Source organism: Pelodiscus sinensis, chromosome 1 (genome assembly GCF_052426305.1).
Source record: "Pelodiscus sinensis isolate ZL-2025 chromosome 1, ASM5242630v1, whole genome shotgun sequence".
Taxonomy (NCBI): Eukaryota; Metazoa; Chordata; order Testudines; family Trionychidae; genus Pelodiscus; species Pelodiscus sinensis.
This window is the reverse complement of record NC_143052.1, coordinates 168,245,785-168,258,650: the sequence shown is the minus strand read 5'-3', so window position 1 is coordinate 168,258,650 and position 12,866 is coordinate 168,245,785. Positions and strand designations below refer to the sequence as shown.

The following is a 12,866-nucleotide window of genomic DNA, read 5'->3' as shown; positions in this document are numbered from 1 at the left end:
AGCACTCCAGCTGCTCTGCCCCAGGCGTCCCCAAGAGCAGCTGGGGTGCTGACAGGTTGGTCTCGCGGCGCCAAGGGCCGGCGCTACTGGACCAACCGGGCAGCACTCCAGCTGCTCTGCTGCAGGCGGCCCCGATTCAGCCGCTGCTGAAACTGACCAGCAGTGGCTGAATCAGGGACTCCTGGGGCAGAGCCGGACTATCAGAAGGGAGGGCTATGAGGGGGTCTGGGGTAGCATCCCCCCACCCCACCTCAGACCCCTCATAGCCCCCCTTCTGATAGTCCGGCATATCTGATAATTCGGCACCCCCTGGGTTCTAAAGGTGCCGGATTATCGGAAGTTTACTGTACCCAGTAAACACCACCCTTATCAAGTGATGCTTACCAGATAACAGTAGGGATATAAGCAGGTAGTTGAGTAGGAACTCAACCAGTTGCTTTTCCCCCCTTGCCGCCTCTATCAGAGAGGCAGAAAGGTTGGGGAGCACAAGTCAGCTCCCCCATGCACCATCTCTGCAGGGGGCAAAGGAAGAAGAGGGCAGTGGAAACAGTGCGAGCGGGAATTGAAACAGTCCCACTCCTGCTGATCCATCTGCTGCTCCTCTCCCTTTTAAATGTACAAAATCCGCCTGCAGCTCTTGTACATTTCAAATGAAGAGGCACAGAGGGGAACCTGTGCCAGTGGGGACTGCTGCATCAGTCCCCGATGGCATGGGTTCCCGCTGCCTCTGTCCCTTTGAAATGTACAAGAGATGTGGGCAGCTCTTGTACATTTCAAAGGAAGAGGCACAGAGATATAGCAAGCGTCCCCTCCCCCCTTATCAACTAAATGAGTAGTCGATGGAAATTCCATTGACTACTCGTTTAGCTGATTAATCAAAATGTAACATCCCTAGATAACGGTTAACTGGTGCCCAGGAGCAGCCCCCCACTTGGGCCTAACACGCTGCAGACTCGGGCAGAAGCTGGGAGTCCAATGCAGGGCCAGCAAACCAGAAAACCTGAGAGGGCTGGGGGTTGCTTCAGCTAGGCTGGAGCAAACCTCTACCCAAGATCCCACTTAATAGGTTAACTAGATAAAACTAATATTTAACCGGGTACTGATTAAATGGGATTTTACATCTCTATCTACCACCCTGAGCAAGATGATAGCAGAAACTGGATGGGAACTCCTGGCTTCCAATCTTGTGCTCAATCATGCATGATCCTACTGCTCAGATGTCTTCACTGAGTTATTCACATTGTTGCTTACACCTTGATATGTGGACATTTAACTCAGAAATTGTACCCAAGCAGATAGAGAATAAGAGAAAAGCTAGGCCTTTATCTAGGAAAGCATGGGCTGGCAGCCCCCACACCTACCTGCTATTTAGCACCCCTAGGATCTCAAAGATGATGAGTTCAAACATGGTGCAGCAGAAGGCGAAAGTCACAGAGAAGACCACCTGCACAACATACTGTCGCACCTGAGATGGAGGAAACAAGTCAGAGACAAGAATCACTTCCATCTTCACAGGGTACCGGCTATGTATAGTTCAGAGAGGGGAAACCAGCCTCAGCACAAAAAGGTCAAAACTTGAGATGCCTGGACCTTGCCAAAAAAAGGTCAGTTTGCAAGGAGTCAGAGGATTACACAGAATTTGTACAACTTTAAGCTGACTGCAGTTACCTTTGTACTTAAGACAGAGGTACAGTACACAGAGGTATGTCTATACTGGCGCGATCTTGCGCCAGAGCTATGCAAATGAGGCTAAGTGTGGAATATCGCCGAGCCTCATTTGCATATCTAATGAGTCGCCATTTTGCGGAAGAGGCTCTTGCGCAAGAAGGAGCTGTCTACCCTGCCCCTTCTTGCACAAGAAAAACCCTCTTGCGCAATGCCGTTATTCCTGAAAATAATCAGCGTAACAGCATTCCGCAAAAGGGTTCTTCTTGTGCAAGAAGGGGCAGTGTAGACAGCTCCTTCTTGCGCAAGAGCCTCTTCCGCAAAAATGGCAGCTCATTAGATAGTCCACACAGCCTCATTTACATAGCTCTGGCGCAAGATTGTGCCAGTGCAGACAGTCAGAGAAATTATATCGGGGTGGTTCGGAACCTAAGGCCTGGGGGCCAAATCCAGCCCCCGGGGCTGAGAGCTCCACCCTCAGCACTGGGGAGCCTGCCCTGGTGCTCCAGCCTCCCTCTCTCTACCGGGCACTCCCCGCCACCCCACCATGGGGCTTGAGCACATAAAGTCTCCTAGCTTGGGCCCTCCTGGGCTCTGGTGTGCAAGTGTCTTTCTCCTCATATGGGGGCCACATCAGTGAGACTTGGTTTGTTTGTGGGGTTTTTTTGGTTCTCGCTTGTGTGCCCCCGACTGATTTTTCTGTGGATTAGTGGCCCCCAACCCAAAAGAGGTTCCCCACCCCTGGACTACATGCTGCAGCCAGGCCATGTGAATCAAGATGGTACATCACTTGCTGACTCCTGTAGTCTTAGCTAGTCCAAACTCTAAATTCTAGACATGGGAAGTCATGGCTTGCACTGCAATGCTCTCTGGGACTGCATTTGGCCTGCAGTTTGACCATTCCCAGTCTACACAATCTCGCTCTCATTTTGCTACACTGTCACAGTTTTATCCTATATCATCTTTTTCCTAACAGTCAAGTCACACTGTCCTTTTAAACACCTTTCTAAAATTTAAAATCAAGGGACGCTATCAACTCAAAAATATTGTCTTTTGTCTGAAAATTTTATACATACTACTATTATGAGGAAGACCAAAGATGAATATAACCCAAAGAGATGAGGAATAAATATTACATATAATATTAAATATATATAAACATGACAAGCATTTTCTACATTTTCAATTTGTTTATATTTAACAGCACTGTGTATGGTAATTTTCACTAGTTTTCCTGGAATAGTCCATTTCCTCTGTTGTCTAGTTGTTGTCAAAGAGCAACAGGAGAGGAAAAGTAATCTTTTTAAAAAACAGGAAAATGTAACTGTAAAACCACAAAAATACAGCTGGGAGAACACAAAAGAAGGTGAACCCAAAGGAAGTACAGGCAGTCCCCGGGTTACATGGATCCGACTTACATCGGATCCCTACTTACAAACGGGGTGAGGCAACCCCGCACTAGCTGCTTCCCCGCCAGCAGACCAGGGAGACGTGGAGCAGCTTTTCTCAGCAGACACCTCAGCTTGAGAATAAAGGACTGAGGGAAGTGAGGTGTGGGAGAATAAAATTGAGCTCTGGAGAAATGTTTGGCTAGTTTCCCCTACAATATGTATCAGTTCCGACTTACATACAAATTCAACTTAAGAACAAACCTACAGTCCTTATCTTGTACGTAACCTGGGGACTGCCTGTATTCCAAACTGCTTTTTACTCATTTTATTTCAAGGTGACAGCTTCATTTCAAGATGTAAAGAGTCACAATTTGAATGAAACGCTCCCGCTCACCTCATAATCCTTGAATAGCCGGCGCATGAAGAACAGCCATCCAAATCCAAAGAAGAGTACCTGTAAGAGAAAGGACAATCCGCAGGTATTAGCTAAGAAGAAACTTCCAAAATGGTAAGTCCCAAACTTGTTGTTAACACTATACCAGACAAATCACAGAAAGCAGTTCCTAAGTATGCAATAACCTAGGACAGTGGTCCCCAACACGGTGCCCGCGGGAGTGCGTATTGGCCGCTCGTGCCCCGGGCGCACGGCACTTGGAGGGTGAGGGGGGGAGCGCCGGCCCCGGGCGCGCGGCACTTGGAGGGTGAGGGGGGGAGCGCCGGCCCCGGGCGCGCGGCGCTTGGAGGGTGAGGGGGGGAGCGCCGGCCCCGGGCGCTTGGGGGGGGGGGCCCCGGGCGGGGGCGCCGGCCCCGGGCGCTTGGGGGAGGGGGGGGGGCACCGGGGGCGCGGCGCTTGCAGGGGGGAGCCGGCGCCGGGAGCGCGGCGCTTGCAGGGGGGAGCCGGCGCCGGGAGCGCGGCGCTTGCAGGGGGGAGCCGGCGCCGGGAGCGCGGCGCTTGCAGGGGGGAGCCGGCGCCGGGAGCGCGGCGCTTGCAGGGGGGAGCCGGCCCCGGGAGCGCGGCGCTTGCAGGGGGGCCCCTCCCCCCAGCACGCGGCTATGGGGGGCCCCTCTCCCCAGCACGCGGCTATGGGGGGGGCGCCCGCCCCCTGGCGCCCGGCAGGCGAACGGCCACGCCCCCCTGGCGCCCAGCAGCCTCTAAAGGTTGGGGACCATTGACCTAGGAGGTCCAAAATGGCTATTAATGTTGGGAGAGGGAAATATTAAAGTGAGACGAAATATAATAGACACAGTTTCACTGTCTTACTGCAGACCCAGTAATGCACAACTTTACAATGAGAGGAAGCAGAGGCAAAACAAGCATCTTGGCTTCCACAATGCATGCTTCTTCTAATTATAAGCAGACATTATGAATAGGGATATGAATACATAATGGTGTAAATGGTTTACCAATAAGCCTGGGGTTATCAGTTAACATTCACGGTTACACATAGGCGCTCGCCCCACTCCTTGGGAGCTGGCTGCGGCTCCCACACTGCTGCCTCTATATGACGAGGCAGCTGCGCAGAAGCAGCAGCCAGCTCCCCAGGAGCGGGGCTGAAAGAAGGAGCTGGTACGCTCTGGGAACTGGCTGTTGCCCCACACTGCTGCCTGATACAGAGGCAGCAGCATGGGGCAGGAGCCGGTGCATGCCAGAAGCCGGCTTTCAGAGGCAGCAGTACAGGACTGCAGCCAGGGAAACGGATTGCCACTGCAGGTGCACATAAATGTGTAACCACTGAGCTTTTCAGTGGTTACACAATTACCCGCTTTTTAACATCCCTACTAACGAAATCATCTTTCATTAGACTAATGAAGACCTAGAATAAATTTTATTTTTATATAGCTGCCTTAACACACTATCACAATATTTTAGAACAGAGATTCCCAAACTTTTTGGCATCACGCGCCCCCCTTCTTGATTTTTGAAAAAACCCTCATGCCCCCTGCCAAAAAAAAAAAAAAAAAAAAAAAAAAAAAGCAGCAAAACTTGTTGAGGGGGGAAAAAAAGGAACTGAGCAGGGCAGCAAAATTTGATGGGGAGATGGAGGCTGGGTTGCCTCGCAGTCCCTCCCCCCCCCCCCCCCCGGGGGGCACATCCCCAGTTTGGGAATCCATGTTTTAGAAAGAGGTTTAAATGAAAAAATATAAGGTGAGAAGCAGCTTAAAGGTAGGGAAAGAGTTACAAGTAAGGCAGAGTGTATGAAAGCCAGATCCTCATCTATAAACAAATTACAGAGTGAAGACAGATCAGGTCCAATAATGCTTTTCACTTACGTGGCACTTGTCATCAGAGATTCTCAAAGCGAAACACTTTATTACTTTACATTAGCTAGGCTTCAATTTTTGGAAGACAGAATACCATATCCTTTTAGGAGATGGATAAACTAAGATGTACAGGGGTTAGATGACTTGTTCAAAATTGAGTAATTAAATTGCAGAACTTAAAATAGGAATCTAGAAACCTGACTGCCAATGCCCTCCTCTAGCCACAGGATCTCACATCTGTTTCTCAAATGGCACAAAATCATCAGTCTGAAAAACAGGTGGGTATAAATTAAGAGAAGATGAACACAAAGAAATTTTTTTAAAAAAATCTTCCATGTTATCTTAAAAGGATAATTTGATGAGATGAGAAAATCCGAAAGCCAAACCGGATGACAGTGATACTGCATCATTTCCTAAAGTAAGGGGTAGCCTGTTTTTTGTCAAGGTCCAAATTTCTTGGCCAAAGTATAGGCAAGGTCCAAATTCCAGAGGAGAGAGAGAAGAGAGAAGAAAATAGTAGTAATCATAAATAATAATAAATAATAATAATAATATGTAAATGAAAAGATTTCAAGGTCCATGCAAAAGTTTCCATGGTCTGGATTTGACCTATGGTCAGGGCTGGTCTTACCATGAGGCGAACTGAAACAAGCACCTCAGGTACCAGACTGGGGGGGAGGGGAGGGCGCCACTAGGACCCGGAGAGTAGAAAATTGTGTCTGCTGCTGGTGCAGTGAGAGGGTATGGGGGTATCATTTGAGCTCCCCACCTCAGGTGCCAAAATGTTGTGGGCCGGCCCTGTCCATGGTCCACCTACTGACTACTCTTATCCCCAGAACACATTAAAAATGTAATAGCATTATGGCAGACAGAGCAGTGACTGAGGAGGAACAAATAAATAAATAGTAACAAACAGTAAATGAGCACTAAGAGGACAAATTCTGTCTAGACTCCCAAAATGGAAGAACGACAGTCAGAGATAAGGAAGACATGGAAAGAATGAGTCAAGGAACACCAAACATTTTTGCCTGGAAAGCAAATTAACATTTGAATTAAAGAGAGTGATTGAAAGCAATCAGAGAAAATGTGACAAAAAAAATATGTTCATTGAACAACCGATAGCAAAAGGGTAAGAAAGGGGTATGACTTATTCTCTAAGCCTTCTGTCTGAGGGTGAGTTAAGAAAGTATTATAGGTGTTACCAACATAAAGTGTTTATTCCAACGCTGAGGCTGACAAGGAACAAGTACAGAGGGAACAGAGAAATACATACTAGAAAACTATGAACACAGACAAATTTTTACCTAATGTCATAAAGATTAGGACTCATTTGATACTTACATTGGACAAACACTCGGGAAGACACAATCTGAAGAGTTCATGGTCTAATTTAAGATGCTACAAGTGAGTATTAATATAAAGGGCTTAGAAGAGAAAGAAATACAGGCAGTCCCCGGGTTACATACAAGATAGGGACTACAGGTTTGTTCTTAAGTTGAATTGGTATGGAAGTCGGAACTGGCTCCAGATTCAGCCGCTGCTGAAACTGATCAGCGGCTGACTACAGGAAGCCCTAGGCAGAGTTGCTCTGCCCCCGCTTCCTGGAATCAGCCGCTGATCAGTTTCAACAGCGGCTGAATCTGGACTCCTGGGACAGAACAGCTGGGGCACTGCCGGGTAGGTCCCCACAGGACCAACCCGGCAGCACCCCAGCTGCTCTACCCCAGGCGTCCCGCAACAAAAGCCTGGTCTGCTGGGAGGGGGGGGGGGGGCGCGCACTAGCTGCACCCCCTCCCCCCAAAGCACAGCAGGGAGACCCAAGCAAAGCCGCACAGGCGGCGGGGTCCCCCGCCTCTGCGGCTTTGCTCCTGTCTTCCTGCTGTGCTGGGGGAGTCCCACCCAGCACAGCAGTGAGACCCGAGCAAAGCCGCACAGGTCTGCTGTGCTGTGCGGCTTTGCTCCAGGGCAAAGGAGCAAAGCCGCACGGGCAGCGGGGTCCCGCCGCCTGTGCAGCTTTGCTCGGGTCTCCCTGCTGTGCTGGGGGGGGTCCCCCCCCCCGCACAGCAGGGAGACAGGAGCAAAGCCGCAGAGGCGGGGGACCCCGCCGCCTGTGCGGCTTGCTCCGGGGCAAAGGAGCAAAGCCGCACGGGCAGCGGGGTCCAGCTGCCTGTGCGGCTTTGCTCGGGTCTCCCTGCTGTGCTGGAGGAGTCCCCCCCCAGCACACCAGGGAGACCCGGAGCAGCTTTTCTCGCACCGGAGGACGCGGTGGCGGGACCGCTGAGCTCTGGGAGGTCCCGCCACCCGCGAGCTCCGGGGCGAGAAAAGCCCCGTTCGTAAGTGCGGATCTGACGTAAGATGGATCCGCGTAAGTTGGGGACTGCCTGTAGCAATAAATTGGCACAATTACTCAGGCTAATTTAAGTACCACTTTGATGTTTCTGGAGATGATGCAAAGCCTCCACAAAAACAAAAGAGAAGCAATTTAAGGTGACAAGATATCAAATCAGAAAATTAGCAAAATGGAGAATTGCTCAGGAGAATAGTATGATCAACATCTTCAAAAGCAACGCTGAAAACAAGAAGGATAAGAAGATAATGTGTCATCAGAAACAACGCACAAGTCACTATTATGCAGAAAAATTCAGTACTGCAAAATGGTCAAAACAGAAGTTGTAATGGGAAATAAGCACAGAGGATACAAAGATTTTAAGAACCTCCTCCTCAGGAACTGGGCAGGCAGGGGCTAGTGACTCCGTACTCAGGGAAGCTTCGCTGCAGGCTCTGCAGTATAAAGCTAAGCTAAGCTTTATACTGCAGAACCTGCTGTACAGATAATGTAACCACTGAGATTTTCAAAGGTTACAGGGTTACCCTATTACATGATTTTTAACATTCCTAGTTGTAACAGGGCAATGATCCATTTTAACTGGAAGAACTCCACGTGAGAATATGGCTATGCCAAAAGTAGAGATTATAAAAGATGACTGGAGGAAATGAAAGTGATACAGATGGTCCTAGGTTGCCAGAGCCAGCCCACAACATGTTGGCACCTGAGGCGGGGAGCTCAAATGACACCTCCATGTCACCTTTTCTCTTTCCTGCCTGTTATGTCTCTTATGCCTTCCTTTCTTATGCCCTCCTTCCTCCAGCACAGCACTCCACCATCTCTGTGCATCTAGAGCAGAGAGAATACACCAGCAGCAGACACAATTTTCTACACTCTGGGTCCTATTGGGCCTTCCTCCCCCCCCCTCCCCCCCAGTCTGGCACCTGAGGTAGCAGCCTCAGTTTGCTTCATGGTAAGGCCAGCTGTGTAGGTTGCAGGTGGCTGAAAGGATAATGATGTGTCTGAGCTCTATTTGTCAAGAAAACACATAATAGAAATAGATTAAAATTTTTCAAACTTGGAAAGTGAAATTGCTATAAATGTCTCAGTGCTAAACAGGAGGCAGTGGCCATGAGTAACTAGTGCTCTGGACACTGACAGAGCCAAGACAGCCAGTTCGAAGGACAGCCATGGCAAATCTGGATTTCTACCAATTATGATGGGTTATAGGAATTCAAGTCTCAGCAATCAGTCACACCATCCACCTTGCGATGACAATCCTGAGATTATTCTATTCAGTTGAATACCGGTTTAGTAATGAAAAGATCCAGATTCATCTTGAGATTTTTGGGTAATTTTATTCTGATGCCGACTTCACCAGGTTCTCAAGAGGAATCACCAAAAGATCCTGGGCGGCTTTACACTCTGGAAAGCCCTGATTCCCCCCCCCCAGTGAAGCGTTACATGAAGAGCTCAGGAACTATAAGCGCAAGCGACAGGGCAGGCAGCAGTGGAGCTGCTCTCACACTGGGACACCCCTTCCCCGTGTGCAGCCCCTTCCCCCTCATAACCTCGGGGAGCTCAGTGAGCCCGCCACAGGCCACGCAGCGTGAGGGATTAGCCCAAGGACCGGGCCGTGCGGAGACATTTGGGGCCCCAATGCGCGCCCAGGCGGGGGCTGCCACCGTGCCTGGCTGCCGGGTCCATGGCTCGCAGCAGCCCCCCCCGTCCCACGCTCCCTGCGCCCCCGAGCGCCTCGAGCCGGCCGGGGCCGCAGCTGTTTGGAGGAGCCGGGCCCCCCCCGTGGGGCAGCGCTGGGGGGCCGCGCGGGGTCACACAGCAAGGGGGAGGGGCGGGCGGGCGCGCGCCGAGCGGTACCTGGGAGGTGACCATGATGCCGGAGTCGATCAGGAAGCTCATGGTGGGGGGGAGGGGGGCGCTACCCGGACCCACCAACGGCTGCTCCGACTCCCAGCGCGCGCCGTCGGCCCGGCGTGGCTCCGCCCCCCTCCGCTTCGCCGTCTGCGCGAGGTGGGGCCAGAGAGCAAGGGGAGGTGCCTGCGCAGCTGTGGGCGAGGCCCGAGAATCTGAGGGGAGGGGCGGGGCCAGGCAAAAAAAGGGCGGGGCCTGGGAGTTCTGCGGGGGCGTGGCCATTGGGCAGGGCAGCTCTGCAGGCAGGGGCGTGGCGGGAGCGGGGGCATCGTAACAAAGGCTTTATCCTTCTAGCGCGTGGTATTTGCCTCATTTTTGGGAGCATCTTCATTGCAAGCCAGCCACCCCCTTAGTGGAAGCGTTTGATGCTATGACTTAGGGAGCATTTTGTGGTGGCAAACTTTGGTCTTAAAGCACAAAGGCCTTCATAAAATCTTGTTGGATTTAAGAGAATACATAAACCCGGCAACTCACCTACTTATTATTTGTGCCAGTGTCTGGGCCGGCAGTTAACTGAGCACAGTTTGTTTTTATTTCTAGCAGCTAAGCTGCATTAACTGAAAACACAGTAAACACGTTCCCAGTTTCACTTTTTCCATGTAGTTGACATGTTACTGGGAATGGGAGGGGAGGCAAGTGCTATTATGAAGAGAAAGGATCGTGATTCTCCATGAGTTGTGGTTCATGCTATGCAAAAGTTAGGGAAAGCAGGAAAACACCCTATATTTACATGGTTTATTTTTTGAAATTCCATTCTCTATGCCCACCTATTTAAATGGCACTATTTTTAAAGTAAACATCTTAGTGTATAAAAAAAATAACCATCTGGAACACTACCGGAAATATTTTTTTCCTAACATACCTTTCCATTTCAGAAAAATTAAGTTTCTGGCCATTAGAGTAGGGCTATTAGGGGCTAGTAGCACTATTATTGCTGACAATGAGTTAAATGTTGAGTAGAGGATCTGAATGCTAGACTTTATAGTTGTTTTTAGAGTGCTCATAAGGAACATTGAGGAAGCTTAATTCAGTTTCCTAACTAATGCCAAGCAATGAGACCAGCAACTGATAGGGAATATATGACCACAGAATGTGTACAGGAGGCAGCAAAAGGAAAGGGCCAGCAAACCAAAGGACAGGAGATCAATAAGAGGCATGAGTAGAGTCCCACTGCTTTTTCCTTGTTTAGATTCCTCTATTCCAGTTACATTATCACACAAGTTCTGAGTGCATCATACATCATCTGAGTGATCCAGGGACATCATCCTACATAAGGGGAACAAATTCCACTGCAAATAATAAGTTCCCATACAAGATCCTATTAACTACATATTTTTAAAAAGATCCAGATTGTAAACTGGAGTGATGGAATTTTTCCCATAAGTCTAGTATAAATAGCACAAAAGGGAAGTGAAAGTTCAGCCATGGAATTTCCTGGGATTGATCAGTTTGAGGGTCAGCCCATTATATTATGATCATGCACTTATTTGTATTTAATAGTATTATTTATTGGTCTCTCAAAAATCTGGGCCAAGCCATCTTTAGTCAGAAATTTAAAAAATAACTGTAAACAAAGAGGCTAATGGTTTTGGAGTTGGACAAAGCACAGCATACTGCTGTTTGAAAGTCAGGGACATTTATTAATTACAGTGTATTTTATTATTAAAATTAATCTCCATTGTGTGCTATTGAGTCACCAGATAGATCTTAAAGTCTCACTCCATTTGGGAATTCACGTTGCAAATCTTCTTGCTTTGATTTTTTTCCCTTTTCCATTACATTGTGAAGAAGCAAAATGTCACCGCTAGTGGGGAAATTAACATAGGAGATGTACCGTACAGGATCTGAGTCCTTTCTTATAATGAAACCTACTACCATCCAGTGGTAGAGCTGACTGAAGTGTAAGGGTAAAGGTATGACTGCCCCACCTGCCCAGCCACCTTTAGGTGTATGTCAGTACCTTTTCAAGCCAATAGGTAGACTGGTTTAATAGCAGTGACCCATGACCCTCTCTGGCTCTGTCACTGCTCAAAATCTGGTTCTGATACTGCTATTATCAACTGTAAGGTTGATGTCTGAGTTTTCCAACTTCTTTCTCTATGTACTTATACTTAAAACACATCCTCACTAATTCCATGGAAGTGTTGGATTTGATATTTTATATTAGAAATGACCATTATACAAGGTAAAATTCTGCTCTTGGTCACATCCTACTGACATAAACACATAGTCTGCGTCTAGACTGGCATGATTTTGCGGAAATACTTTTAATGGAAAAGTTTTTCCGTTAAAAGTATTTCCGTAAAAGCGGGTCTAGATCGGCACAGATGCTTTTGCGCAAAAGCATCCATAGTCAGTCTAGACGTGATTTTGCGCAAGAAAGCCCTGATCGCCATTTTAACCATGGTGGTTTTTTGCGTAAAACAGTTCTTCCCTGTCTACACTGGCCCTCTTGCGCAAGTATTCTTGCACAAGAAGGCTTTTTCCCGAGCGGGAGCGTGAAAGTATTTGCGCAAGAAGCACTGATTTTGTACATTACAAAGTCAGTGTTCTTGCACAAATTCAAGCGGCCAGTGTAGACAGGTGGCAAATTTTTGCGCAAAAGCGGCTGCTTTTGTGCAAAATCTTGCCAGTCTAGACACACCCATATGGTATGTCTCCACTGCACCCTTAAATGGAAATAAGCTATGCAATTTGAGCTACGCAAATTGCATAGCTTTTGAGTGTATTTCAAAATAGCTTATTTCATAATTTGGTACAGTCTACACAGCACTAAATTTTGAAATAAAACGCTATTCCAAAATGTCCCTTAATCCTCATGGAATGAGTTTTACAGGGATGTCAGAATAGCACAACCATTATTTTGAAAGATATTTTGAAATAACGAGCACGCTGTCAAGACACAGAATAGCTATTTTGGGATACTAGAAGTATCCTGAAATAGCACCACAATATAGACGTACCCAGGGCTCACTGAACCGCAGCGAGCCCTGCTCACCAGCCACGCTGTCCGGCGATCTGCGCATGCGTAGATCGTACTGCGCATGCACATATTGTCCGAACCCGGCTCTTCCGGTTTGCAATCTACTTGCCACGGGCAAGTAGATTGCATTATTTGTCGAGCCCTGGATGTACCCCTAGAGATGACTCAGAGCAGAATTTGGCACTTGATTTTTAATTGTTCTGTTATTGTATGTGTTTATGAAAATCTTTGAAGTGTTTGTCCTTTGCTTTAAATGGCTGATACCTGAGCAATGGAAGATACACAGTGACTACGTCTACATTGGCAT

At 48.4% G+C, this 12,866-nt stretch overlaps 1 protein-coding gene across 1 annotated transcript in view; it reads right to left on the bottom strand.

Moving 5' to 3' along the window:
• GPHRB (golgi pH regulator B) overlaps positions 1 to 9,683 on the bottom strand; it is a 41,563-nt gene extending 31,880 nt beyond the window's left edge. Inside the window, exons 1-3 of the mRNA XM_075909471.2 lie at positions 9,523 to 9,683; positions 3,451 to 3,510; positions 1,362 to 1,465 (exon numbers count right to left, since the gene is read on the bottom strand). Coding sequence (XP_075765586.1) covers positions 1,362 to 1,465; positions 3,451 to 3,510; positions 9,523 to 9,564 — 206 coding nt within the window. The 5' untranslated portion in view covers positions 9,565 to 9,683. The remainder of the gene's footprint in view (positions 1 to 1,361; positions 1,466 to 3,450; positions 3,511 to 9,522) is intronic.
• Between the last annotated feature and the right edge of the window lie 3,183 nt (positions 9,684 to 12,866).